This window comes from Periophthalmus magnuspinnatus, chromosome 5, assembly GCF_009829125.3.
Source record: "Periophthalmus magnuspinnatus isolate fPerMag1 chromosome 5, fPerMag1.2.pri, whole genome shotgun sequence".
Taxonomy (NCBI): Eukaryota; Metazoa; Chordata; class Actinopteri; order Gobiiformes; family Gobiidae; genus Periophthalmus; species Periophthalmus magnuspinnatus.
In genome coordinates, this window is record NC_047130.1 from 24,078,739 (window position 1) to 24,102,907 (window position 24,169).

The following is a 24,169-nucleotide window of genomic DNA, read 5'->3' on the forward strand; positions in this document are numbered from 1 at the left end:
CATATCTGGTTGATGACTTCTGTAGAAAGAAACAAAAATACTGATATCACATGTAAAGCCAATATCAATTTAGGATTTTTAACCCACCTTGCAAGAATGGGCTCGTTGCAAATGCATGCTACACTCAGCTTGGTAGAAATAGATGTTTAGTAAGCAAAACAACAGCAAAAAAACAACAACCCAAAAAGTACACCTTCAAAATTGGAACTGAAAAAACTAGACTAAAAGACGAAAATAATAACACTGAAATACAACATGTTCGGTTCAAAGAGGCTTAAGTACATTGTTCCATTATGTACACATTTTTGGGGGTTTGGGGCTTTGCTTGTATGCGCAGTTGCTGCCCCACACTGGTCAAACACAGGTACTGCAGTTGTGTACTGTCGCCATGGTAACAGGAGCAGGACGGCGCCATGGTAACGGATAGAACTACGGCTAAACTAGAACACGGCTAACGCTAACTTTAATAGAGCAAAATTAGCTTCATTTTCTTTTTACTGTTCAAATACTATTTCGTTTTGTTGCGTCTTAAAACAAAATGGACACGAGTGTTATTTTACCAGTGGAAGCAGAGGGTTTTATTCAGAGTTTGACGACTTTTAGCCTAAAAGACGTGGGTTCTGCTGGGTAAGAGACATAACTTTATTGTTTACTAGCTAGAAAAATACATGGGGCTACACTGTATTTTTGTGAAGTAACATTACTCTGGATTTGTAAATGTTTTTCAGTGATATATGATTTAAAAGTGTGGGGGAAATAGGTTAATTTGGTCAACTTTGGGATACAGTTCATCTCAGTTCTGTTACCTTGTTATATTATTTTGATTATAATTTGCAGATTTGTATTCTGGTATTTCATGCTCTCTTCTCTGATGTTTGCAGGTGGTTCAAACAGCATGAGTATATTGAGAAACTGAACATGCAGGCCATCGTAAGTGCTACTGCCATGCACGATGAATTTGTGAAAGAGCTTCTGGTGTCCCTTAGAAAGGTAATGGCAACTATACTATACTATTGCATTGTAGGACAGTTGTTAGAGCACTTTTCTTTCTAGATTCCAGTCCTCGTTCATGAGATGATTCTGATTGAGGTCTGGAAACACAAGGTTTTCCCTATTTTATGTCAACTTCAAGACTTCAAGCCCCAAAACACATTTCAGCTTTACATAGTGGTAAGAAAGTAGTTAATCGAATCAAACATTTGCTATGAAAACTGGTTTTACGTCCAATGCCCTGCTGATCTTATTCTTTAACATTTTTAGATTCGTCATGAGGCCACCATCATAAACCTACTTGAAACGATAATGTTCCATAAGGTTTGGCCATTGTATAAAAAAAAAAAACCCAAAACACTCAGATAGTAAATGCATATCTAACATTCTGCCTTTGTATGTAGGACTCATGTGAAGCAGCTGACGACTCTGTTTTGGACCTAGTGGATTACTGCCATCGTAAACTCACTCTGCTCGTCAGTAAAGTGACCAGGGAGGGGGACGCGATGCACGAACAACTCAGCAATGTGAATACAGTTGACGCTTCCTCTCTAGAGGTATGACATTATATGAATTTGTATTATTTATTTTAGGAGTATATAAAGAGGTTATTTCCAAACCCACAACAAACTTTCACTTTTTCACATTAAAGCACTTTTAAACCCACAGGTCAGTTAATATGTACTCCCAAACCCATTGAATGGCAAGTTTATTTGTACAGCACAATTCATACACAAAGTTATTAAGTGTTTTACAGAATAAGAAAGACATTAAAATCACAATACAACAAATCAAGACATAAATAATCACAAATAATCATCATAAAATTAACATTAAAGGAGAAAAGTGCAGAATAAAAGCCTTTCAGTCATGCACAGCACACACAAAGTGGCCATAACTGTAAGTAAGATTATCGTTCCTTACACGTGCTCTCATGTGGGGTCCACCACCTGCTTGTCTCCATGGAGATGGCGTTGCTTTGCCTGGAATATATGGTATTAAACAAATCCATCTCCATGGAAACATTCTCAGGTCAAGTAACAGTTCAGATATGTGGAGAGAAATCATAATGTAATTGAATAAATACAAGATAAATACATTTAATGCCATACTGTGGAACATTCTAGGCAAAACATCTGGCAACAAGCAGGTAGCAGATGCTCATAAGAAATGTTGTGTTGTGCACCTTTAATAAGTCAAATAAGAAACTTACAGATGTTTATTACTGGAAAAAAATATTATAAGCCATTCCTTAAACAGTGACTATAAAACCGTAACTACTCATTCCCATAATTTAGGACAGCATTAAACCAGACTGTTCTGCTTACCGAAAACACAGTATTCATGAAATACAATATAGTCACATAGAGATGGATAAAACCATTATGTACTTTCTCTCGGCAGGAGTTACAAAATCAAAATGTTGCTCTGGAGTTGGACATTTCACTAAAGGCTCTCTCAGTCCTGCGTTACATCACTGATCACACAGACAGGTGCGCAAATCCATTGTTATATCATTGGTTGTATAACGTCTTACATGCAGTACAGGAAAATGAGAAAAAGCCTTTAATTGAACAGTTTTTTCCCCTCTTTTCTTTCTGCAGTATTAGTGTTATTAACCGGTTGCTCTGCACCCACAACATCCCCTGTGTCTTGGTTCAGCTAATCAACTGCTGTCCTTGGAGCCGTTGTAAAGCAGGTATATCACAAAAAAAACTCCAATTCTGTGCCTTTTTGAAAATCTGTGTAGCTTAGACTGGTTATATATATTCTTAACTTTAGTTATGTTAAAATGTCAGATGCAGGGTAAGGTCCAATGTTAAGCTTTTTGAGAATCTGTTTTTTTAAAAAGATACTAGGCACTTTCAACTGACTAGATTAATCTATTATCTTAACAATTATGAACCACTTTTTGATGATAACTCATACTTTATTTTCTGGAAGAGAAGATTTTGAACTTTGTGCTACTGTTTGTACGTGTATACTACAGGATTAAACCATGAAAAATAATTTTAGTCACTTGAACAACAAGTTCTAACATTGATTTCTGATGTGGCCTTAATCAATGGTAGAACAACATTATATGAACATAACTATCGCTATTTGCTGTGTCTCTTGCTGCAGGTCAGGTTGAAAAGTACATGAATGGCAAATGGCAGAAGGTTCCGGATGAGGATCGGTTGAAGATCACTAAACTGGATGCCCAGGCCTGGATCGCCTTGTACAATCTTCTCCTCAATGAAAACTGCCAACAGAAATATGATTTCAACAACTACAACAAAAACCAGCTTCTGAAGGTTTGTCAAAATCAAACCAAAAGAGTCAAAGAGCCACTGCAGCAATGTCTGTGATCGTTTCTGTGGTAGACCAGACTATTAACTTTAATATTTGATTTGGTATTGAAAAGATTTTAGAGTTACATTTGCCCTTGACAAATGAAATCCAAAGACTCTTCACAGAGAGCCTGACCCCTATTGACTCAAGTTTGATTTTCCGAATTCAGAGTTCATAAATGAAAGCCGAAAGTCTTTCACTGTAAATAATGTATAGAGTCTTTAGAAGAACACACCGTGAATCATGAAATAAAACCTGCTCCCTATCTGTAAAAAAATGGATACAATACTGATAAAACTGTGCAAATGGGAGGCGTTTTCAAATCAAACTGACCACGTTTTTACTGTTTGAATAAGTGGATATGTGGCTAAAACAAAAGCATTAAAGCTGCTTTACCCAACGTTTCCTTTTTCAGCAGTAGTGTCGAAATCAGACCACTGTGTGATGTCCACATGTAACTGTAAAACTTTCTATCATTTACAAACTCATAAAAAGAGTTGTGTTATGTTTGATGCTTTGGCTGTGTGTTTACCCTGCTTATTGTCTGAAAAAGTCTCTTTAAACTTATACATGTGAATACAACAATGTGCCAAAGGGTTTGTGAAAGCTATGAACTATTAACTACTTTACCTACTTCCTCTTTCCACGGTTTGGTAATCAGCTTTAACCATCACATTAATTATTATATATTTGAATTCTGTTTTCTAATTTATACACGATTAGCCAAAGCAACACACGCTTTAATCTTATAGTTTGTTTACAGCTGCTACTATATATAATAGATCGCTCCGACCAGCAGGTGTGTTGCATGCCTTCCTCCATTTGAACAGAAGCTTGTATTTACACTGGGCAGTTGCTCAGGAAGTGTTTCAGTACCAGATCTTTGTCCTATAGGAGCAAATCAGATCCTCTCACTTTGTTATGACAGGGAATCAGCCACAGGTTGTTTTGAAAGAGACGTTTCCTTCAATTATCCCGTGCTTTCTCGTCCTGTTCCTGTGTCTTTGATTATACAACCAGGTCTACCAACTGCCCTATTCTGTTCATATGCAGAGGTGAGAAAACTAGCCTAAAATTGTAGTAACAATCATATACTTTCAAAATAAATCCTCTATCTTGTGTAAACTTAAGTGGGAGGAGAAACCAAAACTTTAGAGTACTGTTACACTGTCAAATATAATACGTATGTTGGTCTAAAAGTATGAGGTCTGCTGAATAAATATGTGCAGTCGGGAAACTCTGTGTTGTTTGGTGAATTTAATCATGTTTATTTGTTTTCCAGTTGAGGAGTTTCCTGACTGAAGTTGTGATTGACCAGCTCCCTGCCCTGGTGGATCTGCACAGGTTTTTGGCTCATCTCGCTGTCACTGACCCCGCCCCTCCAAAAAAGGGACTCATACTGGAGCAGGTGACACAATAATAATCATTAGTCTTGTGTAGTGCTATTCTGACTTATCTATTCACCCTGATAAAACCTAGTGTTGTTACAAATCATGATGAAATTTCAAACTCCATTTTGAGGAAATCTCATAAATTCTTCCTTAATTTGTTTTATAGGTTTCTGCATTTTATCATGTGGTTTTATACTGGTTCTCATATTCACGTTCCTGTTTCATGCCATGTCTTTTTCCCATTCAAAAGATACAATATTTAGTTTTAAATTGTAAATTGCTATGACGACCGTCCTAATTTTTCATCATTCTGAAACCCATGGATGTATAGATAATACAAAAACTATTCAGACACGATCCAACTTTGTCTAATTTTTTGTATTTGCGTATACATTTTTTGACAATCCTACAACAGAACCTCTGACTCCCACCAATCCCTATACTCTATACATATTTCTATTCTAATTGTTTCATCATTAACAGATACCATTCATGTGGAACCATATTGTGACTGAGAACAAGGGGAAATACAAAGCAATCGCCAAGTATCAAGTAAAAGAAACCTTTAATCCTTCAGACAGTGACCTGAGGCAACAGGCTCAGAGGTAATGTTAAAAATGTATGCTATTTCAGTCATTTGATAAAACATACAGTACCTTTCCTTCCCCTGTACTTGATAAGTCTTTGTTTGCTCTGAAATAGTTTGGCTCAGACATACAACCTGGAGGTGATGGAACATTTACTACCAGAGAAACCCAAGTGTGGATCCTGCGGAAGAGAAGCTACGAAAAGATGCTCCCGGTGTCAAGGAGAGTGGTACTGCAACAGGTGAGCGCAACGGTACATAACAAGCAAAGGAAATGGAATTAAAATGTTGGTTTTTTTTATACAGGGAGTGTCAAGTGAAGCATTGGCCCAAGCACAAGAAAAGCTGCCAGCTGATTGTTGAGAGCACTGAGAAAATTCAAAAGGACTTGCTAAAAGACTGGACCAATTGAGAACCTCTTAAAGGTCCCATATTACACTTTTGTCAGATCTATGTAAAAATGTTGTTTCCTCGTCACAAACAGACCTGGAGTTGTGTTTTATTTGATTCACACAAGTTTAACGCACAAACCTGCACATTTAGGCTGTGTATTTCTCTCAAACTGTAAACAATGTGTTCTACTTTGTAATATGTCAATACAGGAAGTGCGTGTTTTAAACTCCATACACCTTCACTAGAATCATTTCAGCCCTGTATATTACAATCTCCAGTTCACTAAAGGTAAAAGATGTAGCTTGCCTGGTCTTGGCCTTGTCACCTGCTCGTTCCCATGGAGATGAACATGTTTAATGCCATACTGTGAACACTTCAGGCAGAGCACTTCTTTCCTGGATAAGCTGATCAATTGTTGTTATTCTATGGAAGTTTTTGACTGAGTTTTAGATGTGTTCATTGTAAGCTGAAGCTGTGTGAGTTTGGATACAGGTTGTATAGAGTTTCTTATTGTGTGTGTGTGTGGTTTTTGGGGGTGGGGGCCTCACGCCTCCTCAGCTGCTCCAGGCTGAAGACAGCGTCCCTCCGTGTGAGAAGCAGAGTACTCCGGATGTCAGAAGCCTCATCTGATCACACTCCACTTTTATCATGATCCGCTTCCTCCTCTAACCAAAAATACGGCAAAATTACGCACTACTCCAGCCTTGATCATGATTATATTGAAAATCTGAGCGTGTGTTTGTACTTTGGTTGACTTTTTGTTACTTTTTGCTGACTTTGAAGTTGCCCAATCTCCAAAGATGTAACGGTGGAGCTTCACTGTATCCACCGCGATCTGCATGGACTGGAAACAAGCAATCTTTTTCAGATGGAAGATTTGCCGTGTTTTAGCTGATAACGGGATACTTTCATCTCTCTTTTGGTAAGCATGTTTGTACTTTTCAACTTTTAAGTTTTTCCTCTAAAAGTGAACTTTCCCCGTTGCTTGGAGACCGTGCGTAAAAGGCTGACGTCTCCATTGCGCGTCCGACACAAGCTCCATTGTAAAAAAGCCACGCGTACAGCTTCTTTTTAAATGCAAAACACTATCTACCAAAGGTTTTGTTGGAAAAAAGTAAACGGGGCATGCAAAACGGGTTTGTATAACAGTTATATAATCAGGGTTCTGTCATCCCCGGGTCTGTACGTAGGATATAAATCAAAGTTGTCAAGAAATGTATTAGGCACACTGTGTTCTTGTGTGTTTGGAAGTGAGCTGTCTGGTTTTATAGTAAACATCTTATAAATGGAAGATGACACTCATAATGCAACACACAAGTCTCACAATATCCTATTAGGCTGCCAGCAGAAAGAAAGTAGGTTTCTTTTTAGCATCATATAAAGCTATAGGCCTGCTCCTGTTTAGCTACAATACACCTTTTGAATCCAGTATGGTAGAAATGTTTTGTCCCAGTTGCTTCATCCACTTGCACAACAAAGATGCACGTCTATAATTCATAATAATGTTCTAATATTGTGCACAACCACTGTACATCTTTGCAGACCACTACTCTCTACAATACTCAATGCTACACTGCTATACCATGCTGGCAGAAGAAATACACTGTCAACCTTTTGGCTAGTTGGTATAAATCTGTACCAACTTAGCTGCTATACTGCCACCCTCAGACCATTTTGTTAATAAACCAACTTACCTGACTATCCAAGAGAATGCACAGGTATCCCTACTCACCTTAATATTACCCCTGTCATTTTAGAGAATGGCTGACCGTCCAGTCCTCTGACCATGTCCGTGAGCGAGTTGATTGAGCTCAGAGACCTGGTACCGACCCGGGATGGCATTGAGCTGACGGGGTCCCGCTCCCCGTGCTCCCCTCCACGCCTGGAGAGGACCAATGCTTTGAGGATCAGTGCGGGGAAAGTACCAGAGCTGCTGAGTCGGGTGGGCATCATCAGGGTCCTGAGCAGCCGCAGCGACCCCCAGCCACCCGAGGAGAGGGGGGAGGGCCACAACTTTCAACCATGCAGCCATACTCAGCCCACCTGGTGTGACCTGTGCGGAGACTTCATCTGGGGACTGTACAAGCAGAGTCTGCGCTGTGTTAGTGAGTAGAACTGATTAAAGACGCACTATAGAACTTTTGTGATAGGGAGGAGGCTACTTGCTTTTGTTGATGTTGTATCTTGTACTCATACTTGTACTAATACGCAATATGTAGTATGTTCTCATTTTGTCTGGAGGGAGTTTCCACATAACAAACTGCTTGGTGCTCCAGACCAAGATGATGGATTCAAATGTGGAGATTGACACTTGTTCTTCTGTCAAATCCATAAAATAAAGTAAAAAGTATCAGTTTAGAAAATGTGTAACATGTATGTGCACTTGACATGTTCTCAAAAGCATAGTTATCATTGTATTAACCAGACAGTGAGTGCAAGTGTTTTTTGTTTTGTTTTTTTTATTACCAGGAATCTATACACAATATACAAGTGAAACACACTTTTGCCACACCATAGCTTTAAACTTTGGTGTGGGAAAGTTTGGTTCATTATAATTTTGCACATTTCATATAAAAAATCTAACACAAAGTGGTTTACAGTCATTAAAAAACAATCCCACATTTCTTTCCGCCCGACCACCCTACCCCCACAACCGCCCAATCCCACACAAACAACCAAACAACCCACACACAGACTGTCACATGCACAGCACACACACTCACATGCTAACATGCTACAATACATGAGGCTGTTACAGACGAACCAGTTGAGTTAGCACGATCAGAGGAGCCATCGACACAGAGATCCTAAAGTGATAGTTCAAGCTAAAAGTACGCCTAAAATAAGTCAATATAATAAATTATATACAATAAACATAATTACATTGTTCTTCAAAGTGAAATCCAAAGTGTTTAAAATAAGTTAATAATTAAGTTAAGATCAACATATTCTGCTTTTTAAAATAGTTTTTGTTTGGTAATTAGATAAACATTTGGAAGCCACTCAGGTCTGGTCATAATCAATTTACAAATCACATTCACACTGTAAAACACCTTGGAAATGCAAAAAAAAAAAAGAAAATCTAAATCAAAAGTGTCATCCTCCTGGGACCTGGTGTCACATATGTGGACAACACATTTTGGGTTGTCTCGGCCACAATGCAAATTTTTAACACCAGCATACAAGAACAGCAACAATGTAAAAATGTTCAATCATTATTCAAATGTTTTATCAAAAATGATTAAAACGTAGAACGAATGTCCTCATATGTGGACAGAAACTACATAATGTAAAAAGATCATTCTTTGTTTTTATACTCATCAGGTCCAATCAGCCCAAATAACAAAGAGAAATTAATAAGGCCATGCAAGAGCTCGGGTCTCATTCTCAAAATAAAAAACATTAAAAACAGTTCAAATGAATTATTTTTCTATGCATTACGAGGCAGTAATAATGTATTTCTTGTGGAGCGCGGAAGTTTTGCTAACTCTTATGTTTTGTCTCTTGTGGTTGAATCATAAGCGTCATTGAACGTACCGACCTTGAACTTCCTTTGCATCAACCCAAAACCACTATAAGTGAGAAATCTCCAAGCAAATATGCAGTGCAAAACCACTGTGTAAAGTGTAGACCTACTCAAAATGTATGTACAGTCTAAATGAGAGGTTATCCATAGTGTAAAATAGGGAAGTACACTACAGAGATAACAGTATGTTTTGCCATTGCGATAACAGTATTATGAATGTGTACACTTCAACATATACAGTGATTTCAGTACACCACTTATCCCCATTGGTCGGATTAAGTTTAGGCTTCTTCACATTGAGGATTTTTATGACCTCTTTAAATGCTTGTTTTTGAGGATGGAAGGAAGTAAACATAACATAACTCAACACAAAAACTAAATAGACCAGAGAAGAATACATGTCATAAAAACATTACTGGATTTGAGAAGATTATTGGCTACAGTGGTATTTTAAGTGGTATTTTCACTTGAGTGCAGTGACCCTGGTTGAACAGAAGAGGACATCATGTACATAGAGCACATTTTAAAGGTTTTAAAGGTGTACTTTGTATTGCTTTGCCTGAAATATGGATCACAGGTAGAATAGTTATTGCTGGGGTAATAACTATATGGAATCCAGAATAAATAAACAAAGAAATGTTGAACAGTACGACATTAATTCAGGCATAGGTGTTTGTAAATTACTTTGAAAAACCTGGATTCTTGGTGTAAATGGGGTCACCTTTCCACAGTTCTAACCTGTAACTTGGCCTGGTGGTGTTACATGCTTGATAGATACAATCAACGCCATAATGTAACTTTTAACACGTTTTTTTTTTTTTTTTTTTGCCTCGTCTTTCTTTCCTACAGATTGTAAATTCACTTGCCACTACCGCTGCCAGCCCCTCATTCAGCTGGACTGCATCTGGGACCAGGGCACTCTCTCTGAAAACACACACGTCGTCGAGCACACAATAGAGACTGACACAAATGTGGTAAGGACCTTCCTCTATGTGTCTATTCTGTTGTTCTTTTATTTACATTAGCAACTGTTTGGATGACTGGGTAACATGTGTTTGGTCAGCTGCACTTTATAAAATATGTTAAGGTATGTGGAGAAATGGGGAACCCTTTTAGCCACACCTAGTTCCACTTTTGTAAACTGCAGCTGCTTCATGAAAACAGCTATGAAACAAAACTGGATCATAAACTGGAGCTATAAATGGAGGAGATAGAGTATAGACTTGTTCTTTCCTGACGCTAGGTTGACATATGTTTCATTTGCACTGGAACTGGAATTTATTTTAAGATGCACTGTGTAACTTTCTGGGTGGAGGGTCTGTCACCTGCTTGTTTCCATGGAGATGTTACTTATTTGCCTAAAAGAGTAACCATGGACTCAAGTAGGTAACACCAGCAGACCAGTTTAAAGTTATGATATGTGTGCAGAGGTGGGCACACGGTAGCAATGAATGATTTTAATTTTTTTTTTTTTTTTTTTTTTTTAAGTAATAAAGTTATTTCATTTAATGCCATACTGTGGAGCATTCCAGTCAAAGCTAAAACATCCCCATCTGAACAAACACGTTATGGACTCACAAAAGTTACATAGTGCACCTTAATTATGTGATTGGTAAATTATATACATTTGTTTTCCTAAATACAGCAGAAGGTGACACTGAGGCCACATTTGTTTTGATAGGGGAAAGTACATTGGCTGCATTGACCTTATCTTCTACTTCATGAATCAGTCAAACAGTAAAAGTATAGCTGTTATATTGGCACAATGGATAGTGTAACATTGAGGTAAACTGCTATCTTCTATTATAATTTGAAAGTAACATATAGTCCAGCCAAAGCTTTTTTTATTATGATGACATTGATGATATTGAGTCTTTATCATCTGCTTCATGGACTTAAAGAGGAAGTCCATGCCCGACCTATTTTTCCTCAGTCCTTTGCGGTTATGACTGTGTATCATCATGTAAACACGTTATCATCAGCCTTGAATAGGACATACCAACCTCTTAAACCGCTTTATATCACGAGAATAAGATAAAGCCACTGTCACGGTAACATTTAACCACAAAGAAAACCCCAAGGTCTCAATCACGTAACAGCTGAAAAGATGTAGAAAAGACAATCTATTCTAGACATATTCTTTGTATTTCAAGTTCTCATTCAAAGCGCATCCAAAAGAGGCGATATTATGGTTTTTAAAGGACATTTGTCTATTGAATAAGCTTTACAAAAATAAAATAATGATGCTAATGTGGTTGCTTCTGTGGAAACGATGACGTAAATATAGACACTGGCCATGTTTAAATGCACACCAAAATCTCATTATAATCTGATTTCTAGACCTTTAAGATGATCTAAATGACATGCAAACTGCAAATTCTTATGTGAGTATTCAGAGGGAAAGAAATTAGATTAACTTCCTGTTTACATGTGATTTTAATAGGTTTATAACTCCAAAAAGCTGACAATAATTTGATTTTGAGTGCACCACAGCCAATGTTAAATTTGACTATAATTGCTAAACAGGATTACAAAGTTGAGGTTTGTTTATTTACAATACAAGTAAAAATGGTTTAGTTTCACTTTTTTTTTTTTTTAAATAAATACCGGTACTTGTCTGTTGCTACATTCTTTGGAGCCGCGTCCCCTTGACTTATAGCATAGCCACACCTTCTGTCTCTTTGGTGCTAAAACTGTCTCCAAACATGACCTCCAGACTTCAAGTGTTTGTGTGAAAAGGAGAGTCCAAAGAAAGCCTTCTGCGGGGAGGCCTCCTGACATCCTGTGAAGCACGTGTCAAAATGGCTTACAGTCTGTGATGGTGGACAGGAAGGGAGGGAGGGATGGAGGGATGGAGGGATGGGGGGGCAGTTTAGGGGTTGTTTTAGACTTAGACAAACTTGTATTGTATTGATCCACAAGAGAACATTCTTGAACACAGTGGCTCACACATTACAGTCTAATAAAGAGCAAAAATGTAATGGTAATGAAATTTAAAATAATTAGATTAAATTAACTAAATAATTGCAAAAATATGTGTCAATAAGGTTCAAATATACAGATTTTGCATAAGCGCAACAAAATATAGCCAGTATTAAATATATCTAGGCTCTACAAGACGCAAAGAGACACAGTGTGCAGATGAAATGGTGACTTGGCTTTGAAGATTTTTTATAGGCATAGTCCAAAATGGAAAATGTTCACTCATGGCAATGCTAAAAAGGAATAATCATATTAATAAGGAGAAACTGTGTTGGTAAATTACGGGATTGATTAAGTTTAACATAGAAAAGCATGAAAATCCATCTCAATATCAATAAGATTTGTATATGAGTACCACATATCGGTAGCCAACGTGGAGTTAGAAAAAGAGGTAATAGATAACTTTTTCCATCAAGAAGGAACATTTTGTATTTATTTTAGTATCTATCTTGCAAAGCGTTGATTTATTCAAAGAATCAGCCAAAACAGAAAGTGAAACAGATGAAACCAAATGACTTTATAATATTCAAACAGAAGTCTCAGAAAATGAGATCATGTGGTGACTCTCAAATTATATATTTTTTTAAAGTCTAAGGGGAAGTTTGAAAATTGTTTCGATGAGACCTTTACATCATGATACTGACAGGTGAAACATACAACTGCAAAATGCCTATACTTTTGTAATGGATGTTTTCAAACTTTTGTGCTCCTTTGTTGTTCTTTGGCTGTTGCAGATTTATTCTAAACTGACTGTGTGTTTTAGTCTTGCCTTAGATCTTGAGGTCTGGCAAACGGGGAGTTAAATCCTTATCTATTCTTTGCACTACAGCCTTGAGAAACAGTTTACCCTCACGTGCTGTTTATGGCTCGTATGTGTAACCAATCTGCCTTCATCATCTGATCGACTGTACAACACATGTGAGGAGGGGTCCCTGCATCTATAATAGCACCATGGGAGCGCAGTAGGGGGCTGCAAAGAGGGGGCAGACGGAAGTGAAGTCATTGGTATTTCCGTTTGGCGTCCAATGGCGACCGGTTATGCTGGTTTTGTGTATTTTCTAAAGTTCCAACTCAACGGTCTGGGTGGAGCTTGGGAGATGCGAGGGAAGCCGTGGCTCTGAAGGGCGGGGGTCGGGTGACATCCTGTTTCACACAGTTTGTATAGTCAGTTGAAACGTGGCCGGTGAGAAAAAAACAAGATTGCGTGTGTTTAGCCGCCGCTTTTGATTAAGTTTTATTGCGAGACATTGTTGCCAAGTGCGCGTTTTGATCAGCCACACCTGGTTTAGTTCATTTCCGAGTGAGTAGCACGTGTATTTATCTCGTTTTAGCACAGATCAGCAAGAGAAGGTTTGGTTTCAGACTTTTTGACTAGTAATACGCTTAAATATTAGGGAAAAGATGGCAAAAAGTGAGGATAAAACCCCTTCTTTCGAGATGACTTGGGGAAGCTCCACCAGCAGCGGTTATTGCAGCGACGAAGAGTCCGACTCGGAGTTCGAGCAATACTTTACCGCCCGGACATCTTTCTTCCCCAAAACCAAGAAACCCGAAAATGTCGTTGTAAAGAAGGTGAGAAGCAATATCAAATAAGACTGTGCAAAATGTTTTAAAAGCAAATCCAAAATAACGGGAAGTGTAAGAAGGAACTAGAATGGTTGCGCGGTACCGCCAGCTTTTACGCATGGCGAAATCAGGGCGTATTTCTTTACAAAACCCCAAACTGACAAAAATCTATATTAAATAAAAAAGGTAGGGGGTAAAAAGTCTTTATATATAGGCCAAATCTGTAATATTGTACTACAGCGTAATGGGATGTTATGTTTTGGTTGCGTATTGCCACCATCTTTACGCACAGATTAAAGACTTGTCTATATAGGGCTTATTTGCTTTACGCCCAATTTACTCACGTGGTACAATGGTATGTGCTCAAGGGGGTACCAAACTGGTTGTCAGAGCTTAGTTTTGTTGGTTTAAGGCATTAATCTAGGCCTAAAGAGGAAGTTTGCAAACACGAGGATCATTTCTGTCTGTGGAGTTGTTCTTCCAGATATAGGGTTAGGGTAAAACAAATAAACTTGTTTTAGTTAATGACTGATGTTAAATAAGATTACTAACTACTGTGTTAAGATGGAAGGATCAATAATTGTGTGAAACGATATTTAAAATGCAGAGGAGTGCACCCAAAATAACCTCATGGTGTGAACATCCCTATTATGATTTTAGATGACGTAGGCTCCCATCTCAAGTTTCATTCTTTACACCCACTAATGTTTCCCTCGTCTGGGAGCCTTTGCATCAAATGAGTCATGGGATTTGAGCAATTTCTTCAGAACTAATTACTGTATTTCCCCTGTAGGTGTTGTCCTGCTTGTGCAATATCAAAACAGTTGCGGTCGTCTCAAACGTTTTGGAGACATGGCACACCCTCGTGAACATGCTAAGGCACAGATGGCATTTATGTTAATTGCCAAACCTAAAAAGCTCAGGCCTATTGATTTATTTGACTTGCCTGATAGGGGCGCTTAAAACAATCTGCAGCTTTGCATTTTAGCTCTCAACTCCCGATACTGCTGATGACCCAGATGGCATTTATAGTTTTGAATCCCATCTCCCTCTTAGGGCCATCACAGAAAATTATCTTCTTCGCATCCAATTTGTATCATGAATTGGCACAAGATTTACACCAGATGCCCGACCAGATTATAATCTTTTTTTATTCATCCAGGCTTGGGACTTGCACTTAAATGTACACTTTGTCTTTGACTTCCTGACTGCTAGTGGCAGAAATTGGTTACTTTATTCCCATCTAGTAATGGCTCCAAATTCTCTTAATAGTATTTTCTGAAAATGTCAGTAGTTTTCAATAACTAAAACCAGATTCCCTTCAAAATTCAACCTTCCTCATTTATACAGGCTTATGCAACTTGTCATAGGTTGCGGTTAGCGTCATGAAATTCTGTGGCTACTTTATTTTTGTTCCAACTAAACTTTGTAGTATAAGAGGAATGCCATTGGTGAGTACATACAGGAAAAGCCTAATTGGCGTAACGGTCCTACAGATGCTGCAGGCCAAATGTGCATGACTGAAGTGTGACTGGGCAGCTGACTGCACAGGATGTCTGTATGCAACAAGGGAGGGCATTGTCTACCCACCACTTGTGTGAGCCAGTGAAGAGGGAGGCTATTTTTACATGAATACAGAGTTGGGGAATGCAGCGTTGCGACGTTGGTTTGGGCTGGTATAAACAGCTGCAAGTTTTCAGTGTCCCTCTGTCTCTCTAGCTCTCTCTTTCCCTCCCTCCCTCCCTTTTTTCACCCTCTCTCCTTTCCTCCCTCTTTAGAGTGAGGGATAAGGGCAGGGGATAAGGGAGAGCTGACATCATTGTTTAGGCCTGCGCAACACTCACAGGAAGTTAGATGGCTGATGCAACAAGTCCTTAAAAAGTCCCTTAGCATAACATTTGTAAGACCAAAAGTAAAAGTAAAGAAGTCCAAAGATTATTATTATTATTTTTTTTTAGATCTCCACTCTTAAAGTTACACGTTACATTGGAGATATTCAGTGTTTTGCAACTTCCTGTTTATTAGCAGCATTTTGAGGACATTTCACCTTTCAAAACATAGCTCATTTATTGAATGGTTAATTACAAGACAATGTTGTTGTTTTTTTTTTTTTTTATCACTCTGCAACCCATGGATAGGTACAAAATGTCACAATCTTAAATTAAGTAAATTATAAGTTATGACAAAAGGCTTGACAGACCTAATAGCTCTCACTATTTAGACTATTAATTGTGCATTTGAAATCTTTTGGCCAAACAAGTGAAACCTTTGGCTCATTTTATCAAACAACTTCATTCTAATATCTTATTCCGTCTTCTCTGGTCAGTGTGGAGAGTGAAACAACACTGACCTCTGGTGGTTTAAACATGAAACTTCTTTCTTTTACAGGATGAACAAACTGAATGGGCAAAGCAGGAGTTGACGACTCCAGACATTCAGCAAAAAGTGAAGGAATACAACGCACAGATCAACAGCAATTTATTCATGAATGTGGTGAGTCTTGAACTACATTACACAATTTCCATTTTGTTCTAATGGTATGTAACGTATGTAATTTATTTAAAATTTCACAGACATGACCCATCTCTGCCCCCAGATATGGGTTAAACAAAGCAAATGCTCAACTCAAATTGCTTTTATTGATAACAAATGAAATACTGATTTATTCTTTCTTTTAAAAAAACACTGGATATGATGGCCAAGTTGTAGTAATTTTCATTTGGCATTTTAGTTCTGAAGACAGATTATCCAATCAGAAAATAGTCCTTTTTTAAATTTGTATTTATAATACAATTTTGTTTAGAATATGTACAAGAAATTGTACATATTCTAAATTGTACATAAAAACACTAATCTTAATAATCTTTTATTTTGTTTAACTTTTGTGTTTATTGTGAAATTTGCTTCATTCTTTAATCTTGTCTTTTATTTTATTTTCAGAATAAGGATGGCTCTTATACGGGTTTCATAAAAGTGCAGTTCAAATTGGCGCGTCCTGTTTCAGTTCCTCCTCCAAAGAAAGAGACTGGGAGGAAGTCGGCAGGGGTGAAGCGCCGCACCTCTTTTTATCTGCCCAAAGACGCCTCCAAGCACCTGCACATCAGTTCCCGCACCACGGCCCGCGAGGTCATCGAGGCCCTGCTCAAGAAGTTTACCGTGGTCGACAATCCAGGGAAGTTTGCTCTGTTTGAGCGAAGTGAACGCCATGATCAAGGTATTTGAATTTGCACTATTAGTCAGGCTTTCAAATGATATCTATATGAAGGTAAATGTTTATATTAATTATGTTTTTGTTATTCCTATAGTTTATCTCCGTAAGCTGTCTGATGATGAGCGACCTCTGCGCTTGCGCCTTGGTGCTGGACCCAATGAAAAGCTGCTGAGTTTTGTCTTGAAGGAAAATGAAACTGGAGAAGTCAATGTAAGCGCCTTAGTGTTTAAATAGAACCAAATTACATTACAGTTTCTGCCTGTTTGTTGTTATAGACTTTATGAAATTGAGAAAAATAATTTATTTAGTTAGCTCATATTACCATTACTTCGCTGTTTAAGGTCTGACTGAGTGTAGGGTCAGACCACCCGCCTTGCAGTGGAAATGCATCGACAGCATTTATCCACATTTGGTCTGTCTGTGTAAGCATCTGAGCAGCACTAGAATAAACTGATGGCTATTTTCATCTGAAAATGATTTGATGCCGTTGACAAATGGTTTAGACCACCCACTGAAAAAATATGACCCAATCAGTTATCCTAACCTATTTATAAAAAATATTATGAAGCCTATTCATGAGTTTCAGATGACATCACAACATTCAGGTCAATACTATTAATACAAATGGGGAACAGCTAAATTAATATAGTTAAATTCACCCTCTAGAATCTGAAACCCACCAATACAAAACCCTTAAGATCAGAATGACAAGTTTTCAAATATGTATATAATGTACATCATCCAGAACAGTTTAAGATGGTAACGGCTCACGTCTGATCCAAGAGGGTTCAACTAGTCCAAAAAACCCCCAAAAATCTGGTTTAATCAAAAATGCAAGTGTTGCTCATTTCTCTGTTTGGATGCATTTATTTGATCAGGAGCAAAAAACTTTAGCCTCATAAAAACAAAAAAGTGTCAGGTTTTAGCAAAAATACTAGTTTCCACCTGCAGTCCTTGGACAGGATGATGTCTCAAATTGCATTCGCATTATAAAACTGTATAAAACTGTAAGCTGATTGAGCAGTTCATTCAATAACACAATCCGTCATACATCTCATTTAAAACATTCCCACTTAAAGTAACAGTATAGTATTCTCATCATAACCAAATCTAACCTCTCCCTTTGCCCCCCCCCCCCCCCCTCTCTCAGTGGCACGCCTTCTCGATGCCAGAGCTGAAGAACTTCCTGCGTATTCTTCAGCGCGAGGAAGAGGAGCACGTGAAGCAGATCGTGCAGCGTTACGCACTGGCCCGCACACGGATGCAGGAGGCTCTGTCCGGCTCGACTCCAGGCTGAGACCAACGCTCCTCGCCGGGATTTTGGACATGCTCCGTTGGTCTGGACCACCCCCAGTACCTCGTGGCTACATCTAAAGATCCCAGAGAAACCAAGTCTGAACGCCTCTTCGGTGACTGAGCGAGTGAGCGAGTCAGAGAGCGAGAGAGAGAGCGAGACAGGGCAGGCGCGAACTGTGCGAGTGTCGTGAAGTGCCTTTCACCTGGAGAGTCTGAAGTGCCTGAATGAGTTGTGAACAGATGAGGACTGGCAGATGAGCTAATGCTGGATGTAGTAGTGTCTTTAAATATATCAAATTTATATTATATAGTATAGTAAAAGCCCTATTTATGTCAGAAATCACCTGCTGAACAAATAAGAAAAATATGCAAGTATGAGCAGGTCAGGAACTTTTCTAGTGGAGTCTGCTACTTACTTGTCTCCATGCCATGATCTTATAGCTTTACCTGGAGTGTTTCACAGTATGGCATTAAAACTGGATCTACAAGATATTTCTCAAAATTTTAAGCTTTATAAATGCAAATGGTTGGTTTAATGCGCTACTGTGGAACATTCCAGGCGAAACGATAACATCTTCATGTAGACACATAGGTGACAGACTCTCCTCCAGAAAAGTTACCTTGTGCACTTTTAACTTTTGTCACTTTTAAAGGTCAACCCAGAGTTTTACCATTTTAACCACCACTTTAGTGAAATGTTACTGTTAATAAAAGGCACACTTAAAATCCCCAGCATTTATTTGTTCTCTATCACTGCCATGTCCTCTCTATACCCCCGATGGGTTCAACTCAATGGTTTTATTTTTTTATTATTTTTTATTTTTCAACAGTTGATTTGGAAGAACGACTGTGTGGACATATGTACGCTGTTATGCATGTTTGAGAGTAATGTTACACCCTGGTTTGACTGGACCTTCTTGAATGACTACGTTGACTTGTTTCAACCTTTCATTGTCCTTTGTCAGTACTGTCTTTATACTGTTCTTTAACAAAATGTCTCACTTTTTCAGTTTCTTATGTAAAATCTCTCTATGCACATATTTACATGTTTAAGCTAAATCCACAAACTGTGCCAATGTCTTTTACAATCAGTAAAGGATTATTTACATTCTCTCAAGATTTTGTATTATTGTACCTTATTTAAATGTAGTACTTAACAGCACTTAACAAAATACATTACTGTATATCGATTTAAAGTCAGTATTTAGAAGAGAAAAAAAACATGTTGAGGCCTACACAGTGCAGTTTTTCTATGCAGCCTACGCAAACACAACATTTAAAAAAATACAAAAGGTGTGATGAAACAAAAAAACTGCTTAAAGCTGCACTATGTAACGTTTCTGGTGGGGGAATATCCCGCCTGCTTGTCTCCTTGGTGATGCTATTGCTTTGCCAAGAGTGCTGCACAGTATGGCATCAAACATATCCATCTTTATGGGTACAAGCATGTTACAAGTCAGATCTGTGGTGAGGCAAGTAACATGTAAGAATGCATGTTTTTCAATATATGTTTGAGCAATAAACACCTAATTTAAAAAAAAAAAAAAATGAAAGCAGAAAAGTTACAGGGTGCCACTTTAAAATAACTTTTTCCACGTTTCTAAATCTTGGTTTAACCTCATCTTATTCTAACCAGGAAGATTATTATTAGACTATTATGTCATGACGTTCTTGTAGGTGCCTGTCTCTTTAAGACGTGCCGCCCAATCAGCTGACCACAGGAAGCAAAACAGCTAACAGGCTAACAGCGGTACGACCGTGTGCGGAACATGCACTTATAACAGGGTTTTAAAGGTATGCCATTAAAATCACTTCTGAGGCTGGAACATAAGTATTGTTTATGAAAGATTAGGACTGTAATATACAAAGAATAACTCTGTAAAACAAGCGCTTTTACTCATTAATCGTTGCAGCTGTTGCACACCTGCGTCACAAGATCAGCATCGTTAGCTAGTTTTTAGCCCTTTAGCAATGCAGTGTGTAGCAGTCAAGTATTAATAACACAACTGTCACAACAAGAACTGTAAAACAATATCCACAAGAAGTAGTGTGGCGCAAAAAGTTATTTATAGCAACGCAATCTTGTTCTGTAGGTACTGTAACAAGGTAAAGCATTGACACATTATGTTAAATAGTTATAGTAAAAACTTAACACTATTATGATCATCTTTAGTGTTTGATAATATAGGTCACAAGATGTCTGAATAAGTCCTAGATCTGGCTCTATCACAATCTGTTCCTAAACGAAATCTCTTTGTTATCAAACTAAATCATATTAGGGCTTGGTGATATGCCTTTTTTCCTCTGTTGAACATTTTTAACAGATATAAATGACTGTCAAAATGAATTTCAACTTTTCATTGATAATCATTTCATTAACAACTTTCAATCAGTGCTATTTACTACAAAAAATAGTTGATCGTCTTCCTCCAAAGTCTGAACTTAAAAAAAACACTTGCTTTTACTGACAGAGCATTGGCTGTAAACCTCACTATCAAAAGACAAAAATTCTATTTAATAAAATAACTGAATCTCACTTAATATTGGATTAATTGCACGGCCCTACTCCATCTTAGTGTGTGTGTGTCTATTCAGTAACTGACAAACAATCAATGAATTCTTTTTTTGCATTGTACTGTAGTTTCTTCTCTCTACAGGTTCAGGCGGCTGCTGTAAAAACTTCAGACCGTTCATAGGAGACTGTCCAGACCCCTTTTGCTGGATGTTAGCTATGTCTTATCAGTGACTTTGAGGAGGATGGGAGGAAGCGGGTCCAAGTCGAAGGGGGCGAGCTCTGGTCCTGGAGCAGACACGACCTCTGTGGGGAGTGAGCAGTCTGTGGCACGACTCAAAGAAGCACGAAACGCAACACCTTTTGTCTTTACCAGAAGGAGGTAAATAATACATGCTTACTATACTACACACTACACTACAGGTTACAACTGGAGCACGGTTGCCAATGTATGAGTTTTCCTAGCCAAAGATATTATGTTTAGTTTCTCAATTGTTCAACGCTATCATTCGGAGACCCATCAGTTCGAAATTTTAGGAATTAGCATTTCATTTTGGTAGTAGTACTAATGACTAATCTGATGACCTGAGTAGTTTTTACAATTGTATTATGTTGTACTTTTTTCTCTCCACATGCAATGACAATAATGCATGAATTATTTAATTTGTTTCATTCATTCCAAATAAGGTTTGAACTGACAAAACAAAAATGTAATTGTGAAACCTTTTGGCACATATATAGCGTTTCCTAATTTAATAAAATCCCAAACAAATCAGTTTTAAAAGATTATAATAAGCATCACTGTGATAAAAATTACAGAAATCAGTTTATTTTCTTTAATATTTAAATTTACTGAGATGCTACATAACAGTTTAGCTAAACCTAAAACAAGACTTGTAATTACTCTTAATACAATTTCTTTCCTAGCTCCTTGTACTTTGACGAAGATGGTGACCTCGCTCATGAATTTTATGAAGAAACTGTTGTGACCAAAAACGGTAGAAAAAAGTCCAAGTTGAAAAGAATACAGAAAAACCTAATACCCCAGGTGAGTTACAGAACAGGGCCACCTTTTATGGTAGTTGTTTATGCTATGTTATTTCTTAAATTTCCTGTTTATTTTTGTGTCTCTTGCAGGGCATAATAAAATTGGACATTCCCTGTATCCATGTAGACTTTCCCATCATTCTTTGTGAAGGCTGAACAATAGCAAAGGATTAAGGATTTATGTGGGACCCTCCTGCACAGCTTTGCTCAACCCTGTGACTAGATCTGAGCAAGGACTCAACAGTGCTACAAGTTATACATGGATTTTGTTATTAGCAGGACTACATAAATTATATCGTCTTACTTTTTATTTATTAAAACAAAGTAGATGCTGTCTTCCCTCTCAAAATGTTGTGCACACGGGTTTACATTGATAGAGAATCCTGACAGGTAAAATGAAAAACAATATCTTCATTATGGCATTTCTTAGTGGACATTATGTGGAGAGTTTGTGGTCAAAGTTAATACATTGGCAAGTGTAAAAATTGGAAGGATTAAACTGGAACTAAAGAAGAAAATCCCCCAAATTGTTGTTGTGGGGTGGTCCAGATCTGCAGTGGTCAGTATCAAAACAGGGTAAAAAGCTCCTGTGGTCAGTTGGTGGTGCGTACAGGTCGTCCTCTTAACCATCTGAGTTTACAACAACGTCATTTTGGCTGGCCAGGAAAATAGTTACAAATCTTAAAGGTGCCCTATGTAACTTTTCTTCTGTGGTGTCTGTCACCCGCTTGTCTTCATGAAGATGTTACTGCTTATACTGAAAAGTTCCACAGCATGGCATTAAACGTGTCTATCGTGCCTTTGTTCATTTACAGTGTTTTATATTAGGTGTTTTATTGTTCAAAAATACCCAAATCAAAAGTACCTGCTCACCTTGCTTGTCACTATGGAGATAGGCAAGTTTAAAGCCATACAGTGGAACATTCCAAGAGGACAGATACACTATTTTGGTTTCTCAATACGGTGATAAGGGTTTTAATAGAAAATGATGAAGCAAACCACATTTCATCTGTTTGAAGAAAACACCTGTGATGGTCTTCCTTTGTGAAACCTTTGTGAGGTTTTCTTGTACCAGTGTCACTGTCGTGTACTGAAGGGTCAGACCCGCACTAGTGAACATAGTGTACAGTAATTATAAAGTTTTTATTCTGAATACTTGAATAAATGGTTTGCTGAGCCGCTCACTGCACAGTGCCTCATTTTTGTTGGTGAAAAGTAAGTTCACGTCTTTAAGTGGTAGTTTGGAGATTGTGTTAAGTATAAGCTTGTCGTTATGACCAAATTCTGCGCTATATTTAGCTGTTTATGGCTTTTTTCTTAAGTTGTTCTTTTCTAAATCAGTGAAGTGAAGCCAGAACACAGTGTGTATGTAAACATGTTTTAAGAAATTCATTCCCAATATCTGGATCCAACTCCAAAACTGTGTGTTTCTGAACATTTTGGGCCCAGAATGAACAAACTTTACACTAATTTAACTAAAGAGATATATTCTGGGATTTTTTGAGTCATGAAACATGAAAGAAATGATTAAACGAATGGTAAAAAAAAAAAAAGTACAATATCCAACTTTTAATTACATATGTTAATTTACATGCACACACGTTCACTTAAAACATTATTAGCACATCGGCTGGCTTAAATTAACACTGTGTAGATAAGGCCTGTTAGAAATTTGCCTGGAATATTCCACAGTATGGCATTAAACTTCCTACCTCCATGGAGAAAAGTAGCAAGTGGTGCCTCTAGGGCAAATTACAGGCTAGATCTGTGGAGAGACGACCCACTCACAGTAAGAATGCCCCCTAGGCCTCATGACAAATGCTATATCAACTTCAGTGTATGAAACAATGTATTTTTGTGAGTCAGTATTTATCGTGTGTACATTTTCTTTGCACTTGTAGGATAGTGGGGTTTTTTTTGTTTGTTTGTTGTTTTTTTTTGCTATTTGATAAGACTTAAGGCATAAAAGTTTGAATAACTTCTGTGACTCATTATAAATGCAACTAAGTACATTTAACACATTTAATTTTGCTATTTGTTTATTGCAGCTCATGATTTTGTAACAATATTGTACACGTAGAACAGTTTTTGTGGTTTAAATCTGCTCTTTGGTTATGATGTCAGTGGCATAAATTAGTTTATTGTTTATCTATATTTACTTAAGCGATATATCAAACTTCAAAATTTGTAATCGTGACAGGCCAGAAATGTTACCCCTTATAACAAGATACATATTAAAACCCACTCTACAATGCTAATGATTTACTGTGTTGACCTCACAATGAAATAAGGCCAAACCAGGGCAGGGTGACGTTTTTTTTTCCTGACATTTTGA

The 24,169-nt window shown here is 37.7% G+C and overlaps 3 protein-coding genes across 5 annotated transcripts; all 3 read left to right on the plus strand.

The window, feature by feature from the left end:
- Positions 1-538: 538 nt before the first annotated feature.
- On the plus strand, positions 539-5,713 carry zmynd10 (zinc finger, MYND-type containing 10). Its single transcript, XM_055222002.1, has 12 exons — positions 539-627; positions 882-990; positions 1,054-1,170; positions 1,261-1,314; positions 1,395-1,547; positions 2,395-2,483; positions 2,595-2,689; positions 3,115-3,287; positions 4,607-4,732; positions 5,199-5,320; positions 5,418-5,543; positions 5,608-5,713. The coding sequence occupies exons 1-12, from the start codon at positions 539-541 to the stop codon at positions 5,711-5,713; spliced, it is 1,359 nt and encodes a 452-aa protein (XP_055077977.1).
- Positions 5,714-6,292: 579 nt separating this feature from the next.
- On the plus strand, positions 6,293-19,392 carry LOC117370961 (ras association domain-containing protein 1-like). 2 transcript variants are annotated; one of them, XM_033966516.2, is made up of 7 exons: positions 6,293-6,616; positions 7,452-7,799; positions 10,070-10,194; positions 16,157-16,261; positions 16,709-16,982; positions 17,074-17,189; positions 18,130-19,392. In XM_033966516.2, exons 2-7 carry the CDS (start codon positions 7,481-7,483, stop codon positions 18,274-18,276), a joined length of 1,086 nt encoding a protein of 361 aa, XP_033822407.1. In that variant the 5' UTR covers positions 6,293-6,616; positions 7,452-7,480; the 3' UTR covers positions 18,277-19,392. The 2 variants fall into 2 exon arrangements, with proteins under 2 accessions (XP_033822407.1, XP_033822408.1); XM_033966517.2 differs by lacking the exons at positions 6,293-6,616; positions 7,452-7,799; positions 10,070-10,194 and adding an exon at positions 13,212-13,774.
- Positions 19,393-19,989: 597 nt separating this feature from the next.
- Positions 19,990-23,239, plus strand: tusc2a (tumor suppressor 2, mitochondrial calcium regulator a). Of its 2 annotated transcripts, none has more exons than XM_033966465.2 (4): positions 19,990-20,069; positions 20,917-21,169; positions 21,715-21,835; positions 21,925-23,239. In XM_033966465.2, the coding sequence occupies exons 2-4, from the start codon at positions 21,033-21,035 to the stop codon at positions 21,988-21,990; spliced, it is 324 nt and encodes a 107-aa protein (XP_033822356.1). In that variant the 5' UTR covers positions 19,990-20,069; positions 20,917-21,032; the 3' UTR covers positions 21,991-23,239. The 2 variants fall into 2 exon arrangements, with proteins under 2 accessions (XP_033822356.1, XP_033822357.1); XM_033966466.2 differs by having other exon boundaries at positions 19,992-20,069; positions 20,933-21,169.
- The last annotated feature ends 930 nt before the right edge of the window (positions 23,240-24,169 follow it).